The sequence below is a fragment of the Lycium ferocissimum genome, chromosome 4 (genome assembly GCF_029784015.1).
Source record: "Lycium ferocissimum isolate CSIRO_LF1 chromosome 4, AGI_CSIRO_Lferr_CH_V1, whole genome shotgun sequence".
Taxonomy (NCBI): Eukaryota; Viridiplantae; Streptophyta; class Magnoliopsida; order Solanales; family Solanaceae; genus Lycium; species Lycium ferocissimum.
The window spans coordinates 24948632-24972913 of NC_081345.1; the positions used below are offsets into that span (position 1 = coordinate 24948632).

At 31.8% G+C, this 24282-nt stretch overlaps 3 protein-coding genes and 1 long non-coding RNA gene across 5 annotated transcripts; all 4 read right to left on the reverse strand.

Annotated features, from left to right (window-relative positions):
• Window positions 1–135: 135 nt before the first annotated feature.
• On the reverse strand, window positions 136–4438 carry LOC132051928 (uncharacterized). Of its 2 annotated transcripts, none has more exons than XM_059443201.1 (8): window positions 4288–4438; window positions 4160–4196; window positions 3564–3760; window positions 2920–2956; window positions 2424–2704; window positions 2043–2079; window positions 1739–1935; window positions 136–1220 (listed from the first exon to the last, which is right to left on the reverse strand). In XM_059443201.1, exons 1-8 carry the CDS (start codon window positions 4297–4299, stop codon window positions 510–512), a joined length of 1509 nt encoding a protein of 502 aa, XP_059299184.1. In that variant the 5' UTR covers window positions 4300–4438; the 3' UTR covers window positions 136–509. The 2 variants fall into 2 exon arrangements, with proteins under 2 accessions (XP_059299184.1, XP_059299183.1); XM_059443200.1 differs by having other exon boundaries at window positions 2424–2713; window positions 4288–4437.
• A 2008-nt stretch (window positions 4439–6446) lies between these two features.
• LOC132051929 (phospholipase A1-Ibeta2, chloroplastic-like) lies at window positions 6447–8168 on the reverse strand. Its single transcript, XM_059443202.1, has one exon. It carries the CDS (start codon window positions 8123–8125, stop codon window positions 6521–6523), a length of 1605 nt encoding a protein of 534 aa, XP_059299185.1. The 5' UTR covers window positions 8126–8168; the 3' UTR covers window positions 6447–6520.
• A 2427-nt stretch (window positions 8169–10595) lies between these two features.
• On the reverse strand, window positions 10596–12485 carry LOC132054489 (uncharacterized). The gene is made up of 3 exons (XM_059446488.1): window positions 11228–12485; window positions 10905–11149; window positions 10596–10827 (listed from the first exon to the last, which is right to left on the reverse strand). Exons 1-3 carry the CDS (start codon window positions 11529–11531, stop codon window positions 10606–10608), a joined length of 771 nt encoding a protein of 256 aa, XP_059302471.1. The 5' UTR covers window positions 11532–12485; the 3' UTR covers window positions 10596–10605.
• Window positions 12486–18190: 5705 nt separating this feature from the next.
• LOC132054490 (uncharacterized) lies at window positions 18191–18915 on the reverse strand. Its single transcript, XR_009414309.1, has 3 exons — window positions 18719–18915; window positions 18471–18549; window positions 18191–18311 (listed from the first exon to the last, which is right to left on the reverse strand). It is a non-coding gene; the product is annotated as an uncharacterized LOC132054490 (long non-coding RNA).
• Window positions 18916–24282: the final 5367 nt, after the last annotated feature.

The window sequence follows — 24282 nt, forward strand, 5'->3', positions numbered from 1 at the left end:
TTCCTGTTAAAGTGCTTGCACTATCTTACGTTCAACATAAGACACAAATGGAAGTAATGCAAAACGTATCTTAAGCATTTAAACAAGAAAGATTTCTGCAAACGCAGTGGTTTTACTCACTGCAGAGGATCAACCTGTTCACAGATTCATGCATTTTACATGAAACTTTTTTCATTCAATAATGCAGACCAAACTTCACAACGAAAAGCTCATAGTCTGAGGTAGAAGCCTTGGATCTTATATATCTTTCATTTTAACTAACACCTTAAGGCCCTTACCCTATGCAAGTATATTACCCTACTAGCGTAGGGTAAGGGGAGTGTACATCAGATGCAACTTTGCCCTTAGACTTCTGCAAAGAAAGTGTTTCCCTCTTTCAAAACCCAAAAGAGCACTTTATCATTGTGCCAAGACTTGTTTTCACATCTTTCACTAGCTAACATACGACAACCATTTTGAATTCTACCATTATTGATATCCATATTTCTCTTCATGATAATGTACTAGACTTAAGCTCGACGAACCCATTGCTCTAGTCGAAGCTGCTTTAAAGGAGGACCAAGATTTGGCTTAGTCCTCTGGGGGCACCGCCATTTTCCTGTTGTCTCCAAAACACTAGGATTCAAGTTGGTTGTTTCTGCAAGTACCTTTCTTGTTAAACCATGCTTGTGGCAGTTTGATGCAACAGTAACCCCACTTAAAGGAGACTGCACTGCAGCAGGCCTTGGCAAAGGACTTTCCTTGTGCACTTGGTTATTTCTGCCTTTTCTGGTTGATCTAAAACCATTCTCTTGTAAGTCATTTATATGATTTTCTTTGTCCATCATTTCCTCAGCTTGCCTTTTGGATAGCTTCTGACTTAACACACTTGTCTCTGAACTACTTTTAAATTCCACATCATCAGCAGGTTCAACAATATCTTCAGATTTTGAGCTGTTCTCTGCAGAATCCTTCCTGTGAATTGCATGTCGATATAATTTTTCACCTTCGGAGCTTGAATGATTAATGATACAGGATACTTTGCAGTTAGTTTCTTGAGGGGACATAGTCTCCGAATTGTCTCCAGCGGTTTTACTGTCTTCAATTACCATGTCACTGTATCTTGGTGAACCACATTTGCTGTTCTGCATTGTCTTGTAATATGGAGTATGTTGAGAAATCCTTTCAAGAGACATTTCATTGGAGACTCCTGTGTTATTTGTCCCATCAGCATCCAGATCCTAAAGTTTACAAAGGTAAAGGTATCACCAAGGGAACTTAAGACAATATGGTAAGGTAGAACTTCAGTTATGTAGTTGACGTGTTAGTTACCTTCTTTGCATGAAAGAAACGATTCCATAACTAACAGAATCGGAGATGAGATGGTTTATTTGCGTAAGTAGCTTTCAGCCAACTCAAAAACCTCTTACCAACTAAAGCCAAAATAGATCTTTTAGTGTTCCTCTCTATGTCTTATTGTATGTTCCGCTATGTGATCCCTCATTGTAACTCAATGTAATCTTATTGTATAAACTAGGGACTAACCCCTCCACGCAAAAAGGTCTGTGCAGTCTCTCACAGACAAAATTTACTATATTTCCACCTGTTTGGTGATCTACCGCTTAAGGTTCATAAAAATTTACCTCGAGAGTGTACATTCAATAAGCCTACATCTAGATCATGACTTCGCGAAGAAGTGATGATTGAAAGGAGAAAGAGAAAATAAGTTGAAATATAAAACCAAGTAGATCAAGAGTACCTTTGAGACAGGTCGATGCTCATTGTGGATAAAACCAGTTCCTAATGAATTCCTCGAATTCTGAGGTTCCCCAAAGCCACTATACACTTTGTCATCTAATTCTTTCTCATGATCTGGAAGTATGGAATCTTGAATAGTATCCACATTTGGAGATTCGTAAACATAGCTAGAGAACCAGTTCCGAATGTCTGGAGGTTCTGATAAAGACCATACAGGAAAATAAAGATAAGCATTAACAAAAACTATCATCGCTGCTTAAAAAAATGGAAACTCTTATATTAGGTGATGAAAGAATCACGCTTACCTGAAGCAAGTGAAATGTCATCTGAAGAGTCCACATCCTAAAGACACAAGTACAGAAAATCATGGTTTAGGAAGAGAACACAGGAGAGACAATCCAAAAAAATATCCCAAATTGTGCTGAAAAGGGAGTTCATTTGTACATGACTTGATTTTTGTCAATCCGTACAAGATTTTGCAAGTTGTCCTCACAAAATTGCACATATACTTGTGATGAAATATTTTTGAGCTTTAAGGACTATAGGGAACATGCTAATGAAACCTGTAGGTATAATCAGAGAAAATCAAACCATTCTTATCCAAATCCACCACCAGGACCGAGCACTTTATAATAGATTGACATGGATACCATTCCAAAGTTTGCAACGAGAAATTGAAGCAATACCTGAACTACCCTTTTGTTATCTGCAACAAAGTTTGTACACTGAACAAGGCCCTTCAAAGCTGCATTGAAACCAGAAGACAAACTATCGCTTTTCACATTTGTTCGATTTTCAGCAGAATTATATTCCTCCTTGCTGTTGATGCCTGCTTTGCATCCTCTGGAGCTAGTATCCTCGTTGAAACCGATGTCAATTGATTCAGGGACTCTAAAATCATCACTATCAGCCGATAGGGGAGTTTCAGGCACATAACTTGAGAAACAATCCTTGGTATCTAAAGGCTCTGATATCGCTGCCATAAGGACAGAAAGTTAGCTTCCTACGAATTTGATATGAGCAAATTTGATGTGCAAATTTAAGGGAAACAGAAAACCGGAATCTTTAATTGTTGGTCTAGTTTCCCAGCATATATAAGGTTTTAAATTTCACTTCTTTCACTGAGATGCCAGAAAACAATAGTAAGCAATACTTCATACTATGTAGAAGAGCCTGACTTACCAGAAGAAAATGAGAGATTATCTGAAGCTCTCCAAACCTGTGAAACAACTATCGAAGTTATATTACTAATCTCAGAAAATGATATTCAGTAACAATGAATTAGAACTTTTAATAAGGAATCTACTATAGTTACAACTTTCAAAGCTCCAAGTGACTATAGGCTAAACTCAAGAAGTGGAAGCAAAACTCTTCAAAATTCAGACACTAATGCAAGGGTTTATGAATATAATCAAACCTTATGATCACAAGGAACTGCATAGCGTAATTATAATATCCCCATGGCTTAAACTTTTTAACAACAGGGTTAAATTTTTCCTTCTTTTTCCCCTTCCTCGTGAGGGGGTTGATTCAATCCAACAACAACAACATACCCAGAACAAGAAACTACGAGAATAGTGCTAATGCTACAGGTAAGAAAGCAGGTACACATACGACCACCAAGCCTATCCAGCAAGAGAACACTTAACTACCAACTAACCTTCTACCCTTATCCGCAACCTTCAAACCTCCTATCTAAGGTCATGTCGTCAGGAGGGGGTTGATTCAATCCAACAAATTCATTTTTCTTTCCACAAATTTAAGTGGGAAAAAGGGGGGAAAACCTAAAGGTAAGGGTTAAAAGATAAGACCAGAAGTTCAACTACCTTAAATGGAAGTTCGATATCTCCTTGTGAAGCTACATTCTCACCACATAGCAAAGAATTATCATCTATCTTTCTTTTTCTGCCATCTCCAGCATCAATTTTTCTGGAGCCATCAGTGTCTTTTAAATCATCAATCCCACTCAAAACCGGCGATTCATACGCATAGCTTGAGAACCAATTTCCAATATGAGGAGGCTCTATTTGTAGAAAACGAGAGGAAAAAAACCCAAATTAGAAAAACAATGGAAGGAACATTCTACATGACTACAGCAACAACGTGGAGGCTGGGAATGGTAAAGTGTACGCAGACCTTACCCCTATCTTGGGAGGTAGGGAGGTTGTTTCCGGTACTCTTGGTACAAAGATAAGCAAATCAAAACAGTATAAAAAGCCATGGCAGAATACGATAAAAGTATATTAAGCAGAAAAAGGAGCAGTAACTACAACAAATTAATGTGATAATCGAAGTACAAAAAGCAACAAATATAGTAGCAGAAATCAAAGGACAGGAAACTATAAGAGTAATACTACGACTGCTAATATGAACGGATCAGTAGGAAAATTCAAGATGACTCTTTGGGCAAAATTAAACATACCAGAAGGAAGCGATAGTGAGTCTACAGAATCCAACACCTGCAGTTAAGAATTTAATCATTCAGTGAGAAGTCTCATTTCTTTTTGCTAACTGAAAAAACCAAAAACATTAAGGAGCTTTTGAAATTACCTGCTTAGACATCTGGCAACCTTATTATCAAAGAAACAAGAGCACGGACAAAGATTAAAAACTGATGTTAAAGTGTGAATAAAAAAACAATGGTTTGTTTCTTGCCATTTTTGGATCTAGATAATCTATAATGGCGCCTCTGTTAAAATTTTCAAATTTGTTAGTATTTCCCGGGATAAATTTTTCATTTGCCTGAAATTCCCCATTTCTCCTGTATTATCGACTTAGCTGCAGAACTGGTCCACTAGTTTATCTTTATTACACTTATGCACATAGAAAGGCCATTTGGCTGTTCTGGTTTGATTTTAGTATAAAAAGGGTCCCTAGCTTTCAAAAAAGAACCAATTGTCATTCTTTTAATTAATAAAATCATTGTTGCATGCTTTTAGTCTTATATGTAAGTCTAGGTTGTTTTGAGTAAACATAATTAGCACCTAAATGAGGAATTTGGCCATACATGCAACTTTTCCTGGAACAACTTTATTTGGGTCTCTGTACTTTATGCGAAAGTTTTCAAAAGATTTTTGGGTTTATGATAAGGCTCTATTTATTTTTATTAAGATTAACATCTGAAAATCTGAACGTACCTCAGGATATTAAATAATTGTATTAAGATGTAAATATTAGGTAATTAATATTGTTTGATTTCTAAACTTTTGAAATTTAAAAAAATTGTCTTCATTTAAAATTAATAAATATAAAAATATAAAATACTAACTAATCCAATATTATACCAATAAAGTAAAGTAATCTTTAAAACTTATTTATAGTAATAGGTGGTAGTTATGGTGCCGATCGTGATGGTGGTTGATAGTGATGTTGGCTGATTGTGGTGATTGTTGTGTGATTGTGGATAGCAGCTAGTGGTGTTGATAGTTGACAATAGTGCTAATGTCGGTGGTTGATGGTGTGGATCGCGCGCGATTGATAATTGTGATGGGCGATAGGTCTTAATCTTTCGGAATGTACTATATATTCAAACTCATTAAGTGATTGTAAAATAGAAACTTAATTAATTGAGATTCAAATGATTAAGATTTTGACCTAAGACAAAAGCACTTAAGATGTGCTTTGTATATCGAGAAAAATATTTTTCAATCTTTTAATGTTTGATTGATCAAAATGCATTGAGAAACATTGTTTTACGAAAACCGGTTTCTTAAAATCAGAAAAATAACTTTGGCATTGGGAATAAGAAAAACAAGTTCCATAAATAATGTTGCACACTCATTGTTTCCCTCTCCCGCTCCACGCAGACCACTTCCACCTCCCACTCCCAATCTCTCCATTTCACTCTAACCATAGCCATTTGCCTAGATTATATATATATTCGTGGGACAATATTTTTTGCTAACTCCCAAACAACAAAAAGTAAGTAAGAAAACCACTTATTTACATATCAAGCACACAATGACTAAGATGTACATAATTAAGATTTAAAGCTTCATTAAGTGCAAATGAATATAGTCTAAGTGTGCTTCTAATATGACTCAATTACAAATACAGTACTATCTGTATTTCAAAATTATCACTAACCTCCAATAAATTGTGAATATATATAGTACAAAATATAAGTTGCTTAATTAAGTTCCAGATTTTTTTACGTATAATATATGGTTGTAAATTATTTACTTTTGAAAAATATGGAATATATCCTCAACTAAATATATGAAAATAAATTAAGGCGGAATAACTAAAATGCACATTAAAGAAAAAAGTATAAAGTTCCTACATACTATAAATTATGAAATTTCATGAAAGAGGATAAAGGTTTATGTCTCCCACTTGAAAAATTCTATCCACATTTTTCATTAGAAAATAGAATAAATATTTTTCACATGCATCTTTAATTTGAAATTTTTTAATTGGAGATCAGTCAAATTATTTGATGAGATCCACCAGTCATTAGCAATACTCCATAATACATTGGTAGTACTTGGAAAGTTTCTGGTTTATCGGTGTTATTACTTTTATTAATGAATCCTTATATATTCTCGCTCAAAGAGAAAAAAGGCATAAACTCGTTTTCCCCCATATCAATCAGTTTATTAGTCTTTCCATGTCTTCTTTATTGCGCATTTAGTGATATTTTACTTAAAACCTACATACTAATTAAGTTATTCGAAGCTGAAGAAGATAAAGAAGGAGAAAAGCAAGTATGTCGAAAACATATACTTCTTGTTACTCTTACTTCTTTTGTACATGAAATATACATCCCCTGCTAATATATATATCATGATGAAGGACTAGGCAAACAACTAGACCTAGGGAAATTATGTTCTCTATCAAGACTGATAGTCAAATCCTTTCCCTTGCTAGTGTAAAGTCTTTTAAAATTAGACCTTTGTTCATTTAGCAGCCTCACAAGACTTCTCTTGGCATTAGGCCTAAATGGACAATCAGATGCCGTAAATCCATCCACCAAATGCAAGTACGCCTCTAAATCATGGCAACATGCAACATCCGCGTTAGGCTTCAAAAAAGGTGACATTCTTGTGTCAACTCGAAATTCAGTCCCGACGTGTGAGTATGCCCATGGCATCCTACAATCTAACATCTCTAAAACACGACCCGCACCCGATTCTCTAAGCTTTTTGTCGAGCGCTTCGCTCACAAACATGCCTGGAACTCTAGTGATCACGTCTTGATTATTCACGATACGTAACACCTTAACGTTGTTATCGTTAAGACGATCTGCAAAACCCCTGTTGCCTACTCGTGGACCACCGAAGGAAAAAACTGCCACGGGCGGTGCATTTGGCACGCACGTACTTAAATCATCTGCTACTAAAAGGGATAATGCCGCACCAAGACTGTGCCCAGTGACTGTGATGCTTAAAGGCTCACCTTTATATTGTTCGATTAATCTTTGCACTTCATTAACTACTGATTCAGCTAAACTAGGAACTCGATGACCACTTGTTTTATACAAGCTCAAAAATCCACATTCTACTTTAGACTGTACTACTCCTTCAACAGAATCATCGGCATTTTGTTCCACTAACAAGTCCCGAAAATTCTCCGCCCACTCTAAACACGTGGCAGTACCCCGTAACGCGATAACAATATCCCTCCTCCCCATTCGTTGAATCTCTCTCCTGTCATCACACACCGCCACGTATCCAATCCAACTAGACCTCTGAGTCATCCATCCGAGATCAGGCGCCACGTCATCCACCCACTTAGGCAACCCAATAGACGAAGTTGCATAGAGGCTCTTGGTCACTTTGTACGACCTATCCGGCAACGCCACGTGTCTCTCGGACGGACACTCTTCTGCTGATGTGGCGGGGTCAGAATGAAAACAGTGGTAAGCTGCCTGGATGAACTCCCCGTATCGAATTAATTCTCTTCGGAGATTTTCGTCCAGTGGATCAAGCAGACCTAGCCAATTATTGCTACCATGATATTCCTTCCATCGATTAGCAAGATTGTTTCTAGGAGAATATTCGATTGATTTAGATGATAATAGTCTCTTTAGTCTATTTAAATGCCTTGGTGACATTTCTTCAGCAGCTTTTCTCATCTCATCCGGCCAAATATTAGCCAAATTAAGCCCTTCTAACAAGTTTCTTCTCCTTTTTTCTAAAGACTCATTACTGGATTGTTCAACTACTGGTTTTGAATTTGAATTTGAATCAAGTGGGTTTGTCTTTAATAGAAGCTTTTCAAGATTGGAAATGTGTTTTTTTGTCATCTCTGTAGATGAGGATGATGAGAGTGTTTTTACAGTTTGTGTATTTACTGAAGTGTTTAATATTGGACAACCATTGCACTTTAAGTTAACTCCCTTTGCCTGAAAAAGATGAAGATTTGGAAGTGTTGTTCCGATCTGCATGTTTTAGAGAGAGAAATGGGAGACAAAAAGGTGAACTAGTGCTATAGGATTGATCAGCTTGGTTATTTATAGAGGATAAGGTTTCATATTAAGGCTAAATGTTTTCTTTATTTACAACTAAGAACCATAGTGGGGAAATGGCTACAGTATGAGTAGGTGAAAAGGATGGACGGTATTTGAGTAATTGTGCATTTATGTTACTCGGATTAATTTAATGTTAGAAAATAAGAAAGATCCTCATGGTACTCGTGGCCCCCTAATTAGCTGCTAGCTAATCTCTTTCCTTTTTCAATTCGATTCAAATGTCAAAAGTGTCCTTTTATTATGGTTGACAAAATGAAACCGACAAGAAGCGCCTGCAATTTCTCCACAGTTCCTCCAATTCTTGATGTCAACATACCACATGTTTTACACCTCCGACCATTTTTTATGTTCAGTAATTCCATCGGAGTCAGATTAAATTCGACTAGCGCGTTGCAGGATTCATTTTGAGCCCGGGCAACACTTCTAACGGGATTTTTTTCATTTTCAAAGCTCAAACCCGAGATTTCAGATTAAAAGTGGAGGAACCCGGACCATCCCACACAACCGTATAGACACCTCCGACCATGTTTCAATAGATGATTGAAGAACTTAGTTTGTAAAATTTGCAAAGCTAATTAACTTTTTTAGCTTTAACTTTTTATATTCTACTGGATATTCTTAATTATAGTAAAATTTATAATGATATTATGTATTTTTAATCATCTTATTTTATTTTAAAAAGACTAGAAAATTGATGTTTGAATTAAGATATAATAAATAAAACAGAAAAGGACTAAAAATCTCCTTGAACCATTGAGATAGAACAATTATGTCTTTCATCTACTTTTAGGCAAAAATGCCCTTATAACATCAAGTGAAGCTAAAAAAAAATTAGTTTATACTAATTTACATTTGATGTGAAAGTCATTAATTAGAAAGGCATATATATATATATATATATATATATATTCCACTTGGGTAACTAGAAAATTCCTATTTTGTGCCAAAAACTAAATGAATGATATAATTGCTCTATTTACAATAGTTCAAGAGCATATATACCTTACTTCTTTTTTTTTCTTCCACATTTGCTTTACTTGGCTAATGGTAGGAGCATTTTTTATGCCATAAAATTAAAAGGTTTGACTTCATGTATTGAGCCTCTTTATTCTTTTTTGTAATCGAAAAGAGAATTTTAAGAATAATTAGCACTAATATAATTTAAAATAAACCTCACATTAAAATAAATTATATAGTACTACTATCTATTTTAGCATCTACCGAACAATTACTCTCTTCAACCAAATTTCTTGAGTCTCGACTCCTTTCTCTTACCAAGGTTCATTGTAACCAATATAATTTCCAGAGGAAATTCATTTTCTTAAACTAAAATTCAATTATTTAGAAATTATGCCAAAAAATACTACAGTACAAGGCATATACGAATATAAAAATGGGGAACGAATACATTTACGATATATTAGTCAAAACTCATTTCAATCTTGAAGCTAGCAGGTAGTGTCAAATATTTGAAAAAAAATAGAACTAAACAAAATATATTGTACATCAAATTCTTCTGTTTGAACTTTTTGGGTGTGTTTGGTATACGAAGAAAATTTTAATCATGGAAATTTTTATCTAATATTATTATTTTTTGGAAAATATGTGACTTTCTTATTTATTGTGTTTGGTACATAAGTAGAATTTTTGTTAGTATGTATATATAATCTAGGCAAACAGTATGAGGGTGAAGGGTGGGGGTAAGGTGTCGAGGTGAGACTTTTCAGGGTTCCCAAATGGAAAAAATAGTGAGCATAGACGCGACGTAGCCAACTTGGAATTTCCTGGGAGATCTATTAAACAGTCGAGACTAAATGGAATCCGTTTGGAAGGATCAACTATTGAAAAGGGACGCCCCGAAAAAGATATGAGGTGCTCGTAAATGGTTGAAGCAGTTAAATAGGAGGATCACTATGACTATAGCCCTGGGTAAGTTTACCAAAGACGAAAATGATTTATTTGATATTATGGATGGGCTATGGGGGTGAAAACTTGCTTTCTTAGAAAATATTTTTCAAAAATTTTGTCCAACCAAATATGAAAACTTGAAAATATTTTCTCAACACCAAACACACCCTTTTACTTTGTATGCGTTTGGACATGCGATTTTAAACTATGAGATGAAATCAGCGTTTGAACATGCATTTCATCTCATAGTTTCAAACCACTACAAAAATAACGGAAGGATTACGGCAGTTTTTAATGGGTATAGCGGCGGTTTAAAACCGCCATAACCAGCTTAAATGGCGGTTTTCAATACCGCCGCAATCCTTGCCGCCATTAATCCTATTACCGCGGTTTTCGCAAAACCGCCATAATCTGTATATTGCGGCGGTTTTTAACCGCCGTTAGTGTTATGGAATATTATTGCAGTTTTAAACCAATTGTGCCAAACCTTAAAGTACCTGTGTTTCTTCTTTCAGGCGATAATTAGCAAACAATGCCCATTGGTCCATGGGAATGCCTGTTGGAACTTTCCTGATGATTTCTTCTTTACTCTTTAATGGATCCCACGCCGCACGCCATAGCTTTAGCCTGAACTCCTTCCACTTATTATTGAGTGAACTATCAACATGACTCTTTGCTCTTTCTTGATCAATCCTAAAGAAAAACCGAGGCTTCATAAAAATGAAGTATGTTAGTTCAATGAAGTTTTACATATACGAATTAAGGAAAATAACTTAGAAGGCATTACCAATAGGATTTCAGTAAAAACACGGTCGATAAATGCTTTAGGCATGTGCGGCCATTTCTCAAAGCCAATGGGAAAGTATCGAGAATTTGTGGCAAGGTGCCCCAAAACTTGAGCAAGTAGGCCAGCTGATATTCCAATAGCTGAACCATACTCATTAAAATCTACAATTATCCGCCACCCATTCTCTAGGTTAAAGACATCCCTAGTCTTCAATCTAGCATTTTTTGTCACTTCTTCATCTTCATCTACAACAAAATAAAGATCTAAGGTAAAAATATTAATCGAGGAAAAAAAATACTCAATCGGTTTAAATTTGTATGTACCTATAAGTTGGACATGCCAATTACCACCGTGGACTTCCACCCCTCTAACTTTTCTACGTTTAGTTGGTTGTGAAGAGATTCCATCTAATGATGAAGATGGAGCGACATGCTGTGATGAGCCTCCAACAGATGATGAAGAGCCTCCAACAAATGATGAAGTCGGAAAGTTGGGTTGTATAGGTTGGGTAGACTGTGGAGGATGTAAAGAGACTCGACCAAATGATGGAGATGAAGCCTGAGACTGAGACTGAGCCTGTGACGAGCTCCCTTTGAATAGATTCTTAACCAGATTCTGCTTCGGCATCTCTACAAAAAATATTAAGCAGATTTCAGATTGAAAGAAATCAAATAAACTCTTAACCTAAATGAATCTTAGAGAAACAAGTAAGTAGATGAACTTACTGGTCGGAAGTATAAGCCACCATTAATATACAATATCAATTTGGGTAACAAATATCAAACAATACCACATAGAAAACAGGATCATAGCAGCAAAGTAGCATTCAATAGGTTCAAAGAAAGTAGAGTATTCCACCTACATGCTAAATCCAATAGGTTACTGTGTAATTCAAGAAGAAAAACTGGAAATTATCAGAGAGCATACAAAGCAAGATGCAAAACTGTAACTGCCATCCTGTTTAAGTATTCAAGTGTCATTTCGCATTTGCAACTCCAGCTTACAAAAGTAGATCATTAGCTAGAGCAGTGGCTCTTCAAATATGTTCATCCTCCCTAATCTCATTTTCATTATCGCACTCATTTAATACTTCATCAGTTTCATCCTCCCTACACAAAAGCAGATGATTAACATCACCAAAGAATTGATCCAAGTCTTGCACAGGGAATGGCTCATTCTCAGGAACTTCATTATCTCCTCCTTCTCCCATATCATATAAATCTCTTGGTTTCAAGTGAACAACAGTGCTCCAACCTTTATTCACCTCATCATCCACATAATATACCATTTGAGCTTGTGAAGCTTCAATGTATGGATCATCCTCTTCACGATCGCCAATGTGAATCAAGTGTGAAAAATTAACAGAAGGAAATCCCCATTTATCCTTTCTAAACCCCCTATCCCTAGTAGTGTCCGCCCATTTACATTTGAATAGTGTAACCCTAAATCGACCATAGTAGTTAAGCTCAATGATGTCTTCTAACTTGCCATAATATGGCAAATCCGCTTGCCTCAAATTTCCATCAGCACGACTAGCAATACAAGATGTGGATGATGTCAAGAAGACTCCACTGTTTTGAGTATTCAAGATGTGGAAATTCCTTTCATGCATGGACCCTAAAAATCGATTTAGAAGAGGAATTCCATTATTTTGTCGAAAAAGTCTGCTATTGGTTCATAACCTCAGATAAATTCCATTATTTTGCTAAAAACCTATAGCATTCAGGAGAGGAATTCCATTATTTTATCAACTTTAGCAAATCGATTCCAAAGCTTTAGAGAAAAAAAATTCAAAAGACGAAAAAAAAAAATTGAAGAGCAAATCGACTTTTGAGGGAGAGAGAGAGAGAGAGTGAAGAGTGAAGAGCTGCGCACTACCAATTTTGTTTCAAAGTTCTCGAAGAATCGGAATAAAATTCACCATTAGGGCTAATTGTTTTTTTTTGTTTTTTTTTTTTAAAAAAATATATATATATATATATATATATAGCTGCGGTTTGAACCGCCGCTATATTAATAAAAACGCCGTTATTTAAAAAAAAATTATGGCGTCACCGAAACCGCAGTATTATGTTACATTTTACGGCGGTTTTAAAGAACCGCCGTAAATAAACCGCCTTAAAATCTCAATTTTTTTGTGGTGAACCATGGTTTGAAATCCCAAATCATTCAAAAAGGCATGATTTGGAGTTTCAAACCATGGTTATTTCAAAAAATTTAAATATAAAACTTGACCCATAAGTTTATATTTTGTAAAAAAAAAAAAAAAAAAAAAAAAAAGACCCATAAGTTAGTAGATATTTTTAACAATTACTCCCACCAACCATTTACCAACCTTTATTTATGTCTACCATGTGGAAGGATTATATCAAAGAGTAGTTACATTACTATTCATGTTAAATTATCTTTTTTATTGAACTAAAGTTTGATCAATTGATGTTGTATTTTTTAGAAAGGCCTTTTAGTAGCGTATTAATTTTGTTATGAACTATAACTTGCTCATTTGGTAAGATTGTATAAGAATTGAGAATATATTGATAGTTTTCACAACTTGTGTGGTTTTTATGTCTATAAAAAAAATACAACTTAAGAAATTCAAATTGCATGTCCAAACATGGTTTCATCTCATGGTTTCAAACCATCGTTTCAAACTATGTCCAAACGGCTCTTTATCTACTTCCACAGCAAATTACCCACTATTACCGAATCGATCCCTTATATTTCAGTGCAAGTCTGAAATATAGTACTCTAATTAAACAGTAAACTTCAAATATCATATGATTTGAGTAAGTGGTGGTCCAATTATTAGACCTTTGACGCAAGACTTGTTTCTATCTTCCTTTCTGATACTTCATCTTTCGTAAGCTCCCCGAAATAAAGTAATTCCTACCCGTTGTGATCAACAAGCTCTTTTTCACATCATCAACCTAGGACTTAAATTCCATTTGCTCCAATTTTCTAAAGTCAGTCCATCTAACCACAGTTAAGTGTTAAAAGTCTAAGTACACTTTGCGCGGTTAAAAAAATTAAAAAAGAAAAGAAAGAGTTAATGAGAATGATAGACTTCATTTACAATTTATTAATTTCTATTAACAAAATAAATGGGATTCGTAGTTTGATGCATTGTTCATGACCTATTATCACGAAAAAAGGAAGTAAAACCAGGAATTTATAAATAGAGATATATCTCATGTAATTTTCATATATTAACTTGCCTAATTTTGTATCTCGATGAAAGATGAATATACATATAAAACTCAAAATTTAAAAATTATACTCGAGCTGCACATGCATAAAGGTAACTAGATATATTTAAAAAATATAGGAAAATAAACATAATCATCATTGATGGTTGCAGTATGATTTCTTGATATTGAGTCACAAAAATAGATTACAAATTTTTTAATTTTTTTTTTCCCATATCAACTCATCCCTAGGTCTTGGGTAATCACTAACGAATTTAAATCAATCATGCCAATTAACTACCAAGAACAACATTTATAAATCTTGAGTTTTGACATATAAACATATTGAGTAAATTCTCTATTTGTATGTACTCCTATTAATTTTTAATATAAGTTATTTAAGTTCTATTGTTTCTTATAGCTAGTAGGTATATTCTTTTGTCTATTTTCTCCTCAAAAATAAAAGCATTTCAGGGAGCAAAAGGAAAAAATATGATCATGTGGCGAATACATAATGGATGCAATTCCATTCTATTGCAAACAAAAAATATACGTTCTCCTTTTCTTCCTTTAGTTTTTTTTTTTTTTTTTTTTTTTTTTGCCCTATTCCTTTCGTTCTCTTCTTTCTCTCACCATTATTACAATTTCCGCTTCTTCAAATTGCCTTCCTCCTTCTCGGCATTTTTATTTTCAATTTCTCATCTCCAACCTAAAATTTTCATAATCGAATTTTGTCGAAATCACTTCTCCTATTTTTCAATACCTCATCAGTTACACCTATAAATTATCATAAAAGATGGGATTAAGAATATCTTAAAGGTCGAGATGAACATAGATATAGTACCTGTTAAGGCATAGCACAAAAAATGAAGATCTAAACTACTTCATTCGAAACCAAAGAAAAGTGGCTATATCATATATATAAGAAGAAATTTTTTAAAAATAGATTGTTACATCTCAATTAACAATGAATAAAGTAATAAATAAAAAAATAAGAAGGAACCTTTGAATACACCATAGGTTTAGGCAACCAAATTAAGAGAAGAATTTAGTTGTGATAATATCAAAAAAAAAAAAAAAAAAAAAACGAAGCATAAGAAAAAGGGAAAAAATCAACAGGAGAATAATTTTGATATGCCGAAGAAAGCATATTTTCTCACATAATTATTGTGGAATTACCATAGTTATTTAACTTTATATTACTTCTGATATGAACAGAATAAGTCCTCTATCATGTCTGTACAGAATCAACAAAAAGTCCACATATTAACTTATGTACACTGATCACTCTCTAATTTCGTCATATTTTTCATCTCCCTAGATTGGCACAAAAGCTCCACACCCTTCTTGTAGACTGGTTTGTGTACCAATCTCACTACAACATTGTGTATCTATAGCTATGAAGTACATTGTAGCTAATTATAAAAAAATTCGTGGCTAAACACTTTAGCCACGATTTTTTGTTCCGTAGCATTCGTAGCAAAATGTAGCGTAGCTAAAAGTTAGCTACAAACTTTACATGGTCCGTGGCTAAGGACTATTACTTACTGCTACCGAATTTTTTTGCGTTGTAGCTGTAATGGTAAATAGCTGATGTCACAAAAAATTTACTTATAGCAAGTGATTTTAATCTTTTGCCGCGACAAACAAAAGTTGTAGCAATCTTCATAATGTAGTCACAAGGTATTGTATTGTAGCAAAATATTTAATTTATTTGCCACGTAAACTCAAAATTTGTGGCTATTTTTATAGTCAATCTCGTGGCAATAGTACTCATATTTAGTTACGAATCAAGAAATTCATAGCTATGATTTGAAGTATTTGCCGCAAACATTTTTATAGTGTAGCTCAGAATCTATATCTTTAGCCATGAAATATATAAAATTATAGCTAAAATGTTTCTTCATTTTCTACGGAAAGTGAAATAATTTTATAGGGCAATTATATATATTTAGCTACATGTTCAACAATTCCATTATTACAAATTAAGTTTTCCACAAGCATTGTTGGTAACAAGAATTTTATAAACAAATTCATTTTTTTTTTTACTCCAAAACACGTTTCAAGTTACAGATAAGGGAAAAGGCTCAAAAATACCCCTCTACTTTGGAAAAAGGGCTAAAAATATCTTCCGAACTTATTTTGGGTCAAAAATACCCCTCCCATCCTTAAAGTTTCAAATATACCCCTGTCTTGACGGAAATTATCCCCCAAAATAACCCGAAATCAGTTTTTAAACCCGACCCAACTAAATAATAACCCATAAGATCCCTTTATTCCCCTAATATGTAGGTTTGAAGTTTGAGGGAATTGGGGGAATAAGGGGATCTTATGGGTTATTATTTAGTTGGGTCGGGTTTAAATGATGAAGCGGGTTTAAAAAATAATTTTGGGTTATTTTGGGGGATAATTTCCGTCAAGACAGGGGTACATTTGAAAACTTTAAGTAGGTTTAAAAAAAAACAAAATCAAAATAAATTTTGGTTTGGTTTGGTTTGATTTGGTTTTAAATTTTAAAAAACCGATAATTTTGGTTTGGTTATTTTATTAAAAGATAACTGAACTAAACTGATAAATTATATACACAAATTCTATAAATATTCATATATATGATAATAGTAGTTTTTCATTAATAATTATAAATATTTTATACCTTTTAATCATTAATTTGGTTTTAGTCTACTTATTTCACATGATTGTTTAAGGCCCGTGTTTTTAAGATTTGAAAGTCTTTTACTTTAAGTGATGAGAACCTACAGTATTTTTGACGTTAGAGTCCATGTCTTTAAAAATTTTTAACCTTTCTTTGTCCCATTTGATTTTAGGTTGTTTCTTCTTCTTTTTATATTCTTTCTTTTTTTCTTGTCTGAATGGGTCCTTTTAATATTTTCATATGAAAAGGACGAGAGATTGTAAATTTGGAGGTTCCTTATAGAAGATATTTTTTTGACCCTTTGTCCTAATACTTCTTACGTGATAATTGTACTTGATCTAAAAAAAAAAAGTTTTTTAATAAAATGGGAGAATTAAGGGCAAAATGCATAGTTGTATTTTTCAATTTCAATATAGTAAATAATACAAAAACAATTTTTGTAGGATGACAAAAACATAAGTAGACATATATAATATAAAAATGTTTACATATTCATATGTATGTTCCACCTTAAACTATAAATAAAAGATATCGTTTGAAATGCTATCAACATTTCATGACGGTCATAAACCGAAAAATTAAGAGTTTTTATAGTAAAATAAATTGCTTTGGTTTGGTTATGGTTTTAATCAATAACCAACCCAAAAGCCAACCATAACACCCCTAAGGATAAGAGGGGCTTTTTGACCGCATTTTTCATGGACTCTATAATTGTACTTGATTTTTCTTTTACGATATTAGTCCATTTTACACTCTCTCCATATATTCTAACATTTCTTTGTATAAGGAAAGCTCCGCATTTTCATGGACACTTTACGTTTTCCATTATATATATTCTTTCTTACACAGCTTGCCTTTCTGTTTTGATTAGGGGTCAATAGCACTAGACAACATAAAAAATCACATATATTGTTACTTTTATACACAATGTATTTCTCAAGAAAATATTATACCAAGTATATATTATTATACCTCAATATTATTAAAATATGTTTAAATTATACTATGTATATTGACACATTAGTCTACATATTATACTCTGAAAATGAATTATACCCAGTATAATATGTATTTAAGCATGATTTTAAAAAGTATAAATTAAAAATACATGTTATATACATTGAATAATAATGGTATAATGTAATTTTTATATTTAAACTAAAATAAACAACAAACTAAAATACATTGAAGTGTTAGCTAGAAAATAATGGGGTTTATTGGTTGAGAAGATAGAGAAGGAAAATAGGGAGTGTTAGTTACAGAAGAGAGAGAAATAAGGAAAATGTGTGTGAATCCCTAATTTAGAGGATATCCTTTTCGTATAGGATTTTTTTTGTGTGTCATAAATGTAATAAAACATGTTCTTTTTTAAGATATGCTAATTACGTGCTTAAATTTAAAAGTGTGACCAACGGTGTAATTTTCTCATTTTTGTATGACACAATCTTGTTTGAGTCCAAAGCTGTATAGTCTTCCCCTTTCTCTCTTTCCATGGTCTTCAACCGCACCTTAGCTTGATCAACATCTGTCTTAGTTTGTCATTCATATGCTCTCATTCCACAAATCTGCCTGTTAATAATGATAAATTATTTTAGCACTAAGAAACATAAACAATTAATTATATGTGTGTACATAGAATTCAAGAGCAAAACAAGTCTTAGATAAATCTATTACTAATAATCAATTTAACAAAGAAAAAATGCAAAGCAACAAAAAAAGTAAACAAACCTGTAGACTTTTTAAACTTCTTAAAAAGATCTTCTCCCCATAACATCGCTTTGTTGTTGCAATCGACAAAATATAGCTCCTGCCAGCATTATTACAACTTTAAAATCTTTAAAATTCCACTCACTACTAATAAAAAATAAGGCACGATATTAATAAAATTGCTAGAATAAGTCCGAACACAAAAACTCAAGTTCAAATAGGTGTAAGTTGAGATCCAAAAATCTTAAAATATAAAAATATGAGCATACTTTGAATATAAAAGCGATGGATTCTCTCTTGCTCCATTTTTTATCTTTTTCATTGTTCACTTTTCGAGACTTGAACTCATAAATTCTCACGAGCTAGCGGCCGTTGGGCAATCTAGGGCTTCGATTGATTTTGCTTTTATCAAGTGAAAAGAGAAGCCAATTGTTGAAGAAGGGTATGGGAAAGTTTGGAAAGGGTATGCGGCTATGGAGGGATTTAGGTTTGAGTTTTCTGTTCGGCCAATTGGCCTTTAATTTGCGTTTCTACCACTCCTATAAAGTAACGGAAGTATATAACATAGAAAATTACCTAATGCAGAGTAATAATAATTAATGTTTGATTTACTTTAAATACATGAAAAAAGTAAACTTTTTATTTGGAATAAATATTATTCCAAAATATGTATTCCTTTATAATTATTTTTTAGTCCGATATTCAAATTTAATAAATATATTTACAAGTTTATCTCAATTGTATTTGAAATTTAAAACAATTGTTTCATATAGATTATGATATACTAGTTAGTTTTCTTAAATCCTCATAGATTAATCATATTAAATTATTTACTTTTTTAAAAGTAAATCATAATAATATCAAAAAAGTGTTATAAAATAAAAACAAAAAATCATTTGTTAGATTCAGTATATAATTTAATTTATGAAATTAATAAGATTGTACACGACCATCACAATGTAATTGGTAAAAGACTATAGTTGTTATTAATTAGATATAATTATATTATCTTTGTAAAAATTTATTGGAACTTACATCTAATACTTATTTAATAAGAATTATATTATAATTATTTTTCCTATGGACTTAGATATCAACCATATTAAATTATTAATTTGTATTTTCTTTACATATTATTATATGTATATTTTTTAGCTTTCTTTTACTTCTTTATATACAAATTCTTTATATACAAATTCTATAATAAAACTAACGTATATAACAAAGAAAATTACCTAGTGAAAATAATGATAAATATTATAGACTTTACTCTAAGTAAATAGAAAAAGTCAACTATACGTATGACATAAATATTATTCTAAATTTTTAATTCCTTTATAGCTTTTTCCGTCTTCTATGAAATTGTTGATTTTGTTATATATTCCCCTATTTTAATTTTATTAAATTCTTAATTTATAGTGTTTAGTTAAATTTACGATAATTATTAAGATAGTATTAGATCAATCATGAATACTCTTATACTAATTTAAAATGAATATAATTACCAATCTACATAGATAAGCACATGCACATAGTTGTTTAAGTCTATTTTATAGTCAGATATTCATATTTAATTAAATATAACTACAAGTTATATAAATTGTATTTGAAAATTACAAACAATATTTTACTTAACAAGAATTATGACATACTAGTTAGTTTTCTTATACACTCATATATTAACCATATTAAATTATTTATTTTTTAAAAATAAATCTTAAAATATTGAAAAAGTGTTAGTATAAACTATCAAATAATTGTCACAATAAATAAAAGATTATTCAATACAAAAATCACATTAAATTTTCATTTGTTAGATTCACGGTATAATTTAATTTATGATAATTAATAAGATAGTTCATGACCATTATAGTGTAATTGGTAAAAGATTATTGTTAAGAGTTAGATATAGTTTATTGTTTTTCAAAGTGGAGCTTACAACTAATACTTAGTTGATAAGACTTATAATATTATTAGTTTTACTATTATTTAGATATCAACCATATTATTCTAAAATATGAATTCCTTTATAGCTTTTTTCATCGTCTCCATTGTTGATTTTGTTATACACTCCCTTATTTTAATTTTGTTGAATTCTTAATTTATGTTGTTTAGTTAAATTGATGGTAATTATTAAAACAGCATTAGATCATAGCATGAATAACTTTTATACTAATTTAAAATTAATATAATTACCAATTAATGTAGATAAATACATGCACATAGTTGTTTAAGTCTATTTTATAATCAAATATTCATATTTAATTAAATATAATTACAAGTTTGTCCAAATTGTATTTGAAACTTACAAACAATATTTTATTTAATATGAATTATGATATACTAGTTAGTTTTCTTATACACTCATAGTAACCATGTTAAATTATTTACTTTTTTGAAATAAATCTTAATAACATTGAAAAAGTGTTATAAACTATCTAATAATAGTCACAAGAAATACAAGAGTATTCATTATACAAATCATATTAAATTATCATTATTTAGATTCATAATTTAATTTATGATAGCTAATTATATAATTGGTAAAATAAGAAATTACTCTAAGCTCTTATATGAAAATAATAAAATAAAATAAAAGTAATATTGTTAGACCAATTCTCATCATGATTTTCGTAACCGATGCAAAATTATTTATCTTTTGTAGCTACAAAATTTTGGTTAAAATACTAGTATTTCAAGGATAGCCTCATGTATATATAAAACTTATGGTTAACTATGAAAGTTTATTGTTGTTGACACTCTAAATTTATAGTTATTCATTTTGTCATGACTAATAATTGTAATTATTAAGCAAACTATTTTCACTTTTGTCTCAAATGTAACTTGAAGAAAAAATATTCATTTAGCCACTAGATTTTGTTTTGAATATTTTAATGTGGCTAAAAGATTATTATTGCTACGGAAACTTTAACTCGTGGTAAAAAATAATGATTAGCTACGGAAATTTTAGCATAACAATGACCCTGTGGCTATTTAATTTCTTCATGACAAACTATTGTAGCTATTAGTAGACTATTGCCACGGATGTTAGTACTCGAAGCAAAAATATTTATTTAGCTACAATATTTTGTTTAAAATAACTTTTTGTGGCTAAAAGGTTACTATTGCTGCAACAAATTTCAATTTGTGGCAAAAACTAATGATTAGCTACGAAATTTTATGATACCAAAAACTTTGTAGCTATATCATTTAACTATTGCCACACTTGTTTATAATTTGAAGCAAAAATATTTATTTAGCTACGACATTTAGTTTCAAATAATTTCTTGTGGCTAAAAGGTTACTATTGCTACACTAACTTCTATTGTGTGGCAAAAACTTATGATCAGCTACAAAACTTTATCGTAGCAATAAAGTTGTAGCAATTTAGGTAATTATTGCCACGATTGTTAGCAATTATAGAAAAAATGAGGAATTAGCTTTGTCAATTTAATTTTCGTGGCTAAAAATTTTACTTAATTTGTAGATAGCCATGGAATTTAAATTTTTGTAGCTATTACTAGCTATTAGCCACAATTTTTGAATTCATAACTAAAATTTCGTAGCTATACATGCATTATGTTGTAGTGTCTGCATCAAAACTCAATAGAAAGAAGCATCAGTGTCATTCCATGACTCAATATGGAATAAAGATGAGTGAATTAAGCTGTGGAATTTCTCCTCTTATATTTGCCTGACAAAACAAAACTGCTCACTTTTAAACTTCCGAATGAATGGGAGGTTTAATATTGGCATGTAATGGAGCAGAAAACTGCTCACTTTTAAACTTCCGAATGAATGGGAGGTTTAATATTGGCATGTAATGGAGCAGTTATTCTCCACAAAGGAGTCTGAACGTGTGTAATAATTTTTGACTCAAATAGCGGTTACTTGGGATTTATTGTCCAAAAATATTTAAGGCTTTTGTTAATCAATTTAATTAGTAGATTATATAGACAAATGAAGAAAAAAATGCAAAAAATGAGATAAAAAGATAGATATGAATGCTGGCCATACAGAGGTGTCATTATCACCTTATTTATGCATAACTTTATATTATATATAGATTGGTATTGTGTAAATATCGGCTACGAATAAGTTTTTATCCATCTATAAAGATATTTTAAAACAGGTCTTGAATTTTGAATTTTATACATTTCTAGCCTTATAATCATATTCTTATATATATAGTTTTTTAATAACTGTGTGATGTTCGGATCAGCTAGTGTCCGCCTCAACTAATTCTACAAGGTAAATTACAAAAACAAATTAAAAAACTGAGTAATTACGGCATTTTTTTACATCGGTTTTAAAAACCCGTCATAATATGCAACACACTTCATGTCTTGCACAAATACAGAATAATTTTATTCAATGAGGCTTAGACAGATGAGAATAAATCACCTATTTTTTTTTCTCTGCTTAAATTTGTACATAAGATCTTATAGCTCATGTGGTGTTATGAACCACTTCATTGACCATTACGTTCTTACCCTTGGGTGCATAAGTTTTTATACACTTTATTAGGTACTCTTCCAAACTTTATTGGGTCGGTGCTTTATTAGATTGCATATCTATAAAGTGGGACTGTACATTTATATTTCCTTTTCCCTTTCAAAAATAGAGATGCGTATTCATCCATAAATATGAATCACAAGTTGCTCAATTCCTCTACAAAAACATGCACGCTTTACACAAGAAACAATAGCTCAACAGTTTTGTTGCTTTGACTGCAGTCGGATCTTCACTCGTTAATTAAATCTAGATTCTGTTACATCACTTTAAAAATATTTACGTTTTATAGTTTAAATGCATTTTTCAATTGGCTTGGGCACAAGACCACCCATGTTTGCCTATTTTGTCTCGTCCTGAATGCAATTGAGGAGCTAGAAATTTCATTAAAGGAATTTAACTTTTTTAAAAATAGACTATATTAAGCTTGTGTTTCAAGTTAAAGGGATTCAACTCTTACATATATCATTCATTTATTACTGCCCGAATGAAATGGCTCTCTCGATTAAGTCGTGCTCCTTTGACTATCATTATTCTTTGAGATGCATTACCGATATATATCAAAACTAAACACTATTTAGAAAATCAAATCAGTTAAAATTAATTGGAAATAACTTTATTTTATAGAATTTGTTGGTAACCCGGCCAGAATAAATAAACTTGTTATAACAGGTTAAATTACACTAATATATCATATAAAAAATTATTATACGGTCTTATATATAATTTAATCTATGAAGTAGAATCAGAACCTTATTAAAGCATATATACACTTTTACGTTCAGACATGGGAAAAAAACCCATTACAAAATAACTGAATAATATTCTAGCAATGTGCGCTATAAACGATTTTCAAAAGAATTATGAAATTGAATGCTTTAATGGCGCTGTTTTGGAGCCAAAAATATATATTAGAGGATTTTAAAAATATATACTAAAATGCCATCTTTAGGATTTGAATCTATAATCTGAAATAAACTTTGAATTCCCTTCACCCAAAAAAAGTCCGTTCGCCTCTAGGTGTGTTTGATATGGAGGAAAATATTTTCTTTTCAATTTTTCCATGTTTGGTTGGTTAAAATTTTGAAAAACATTTTCTCTAAAAAAATAAATTGTTTAAAAATGAGAAAAATAACTTTTTTAACGGAGATTAAATTTAAAAAATAGCATTCCATATTTTCTTCTCCCCACTCTTCAACCCATCCTCACCCCTACCCCTTAAACTCCATCTCAACCACCCCACACCCAGTGACGGAGCCAGGATTTCCGTCGAGGGGGTTCAAAATATAAAAAAGTAAACATACAAAGAAGCCTAAGGGGG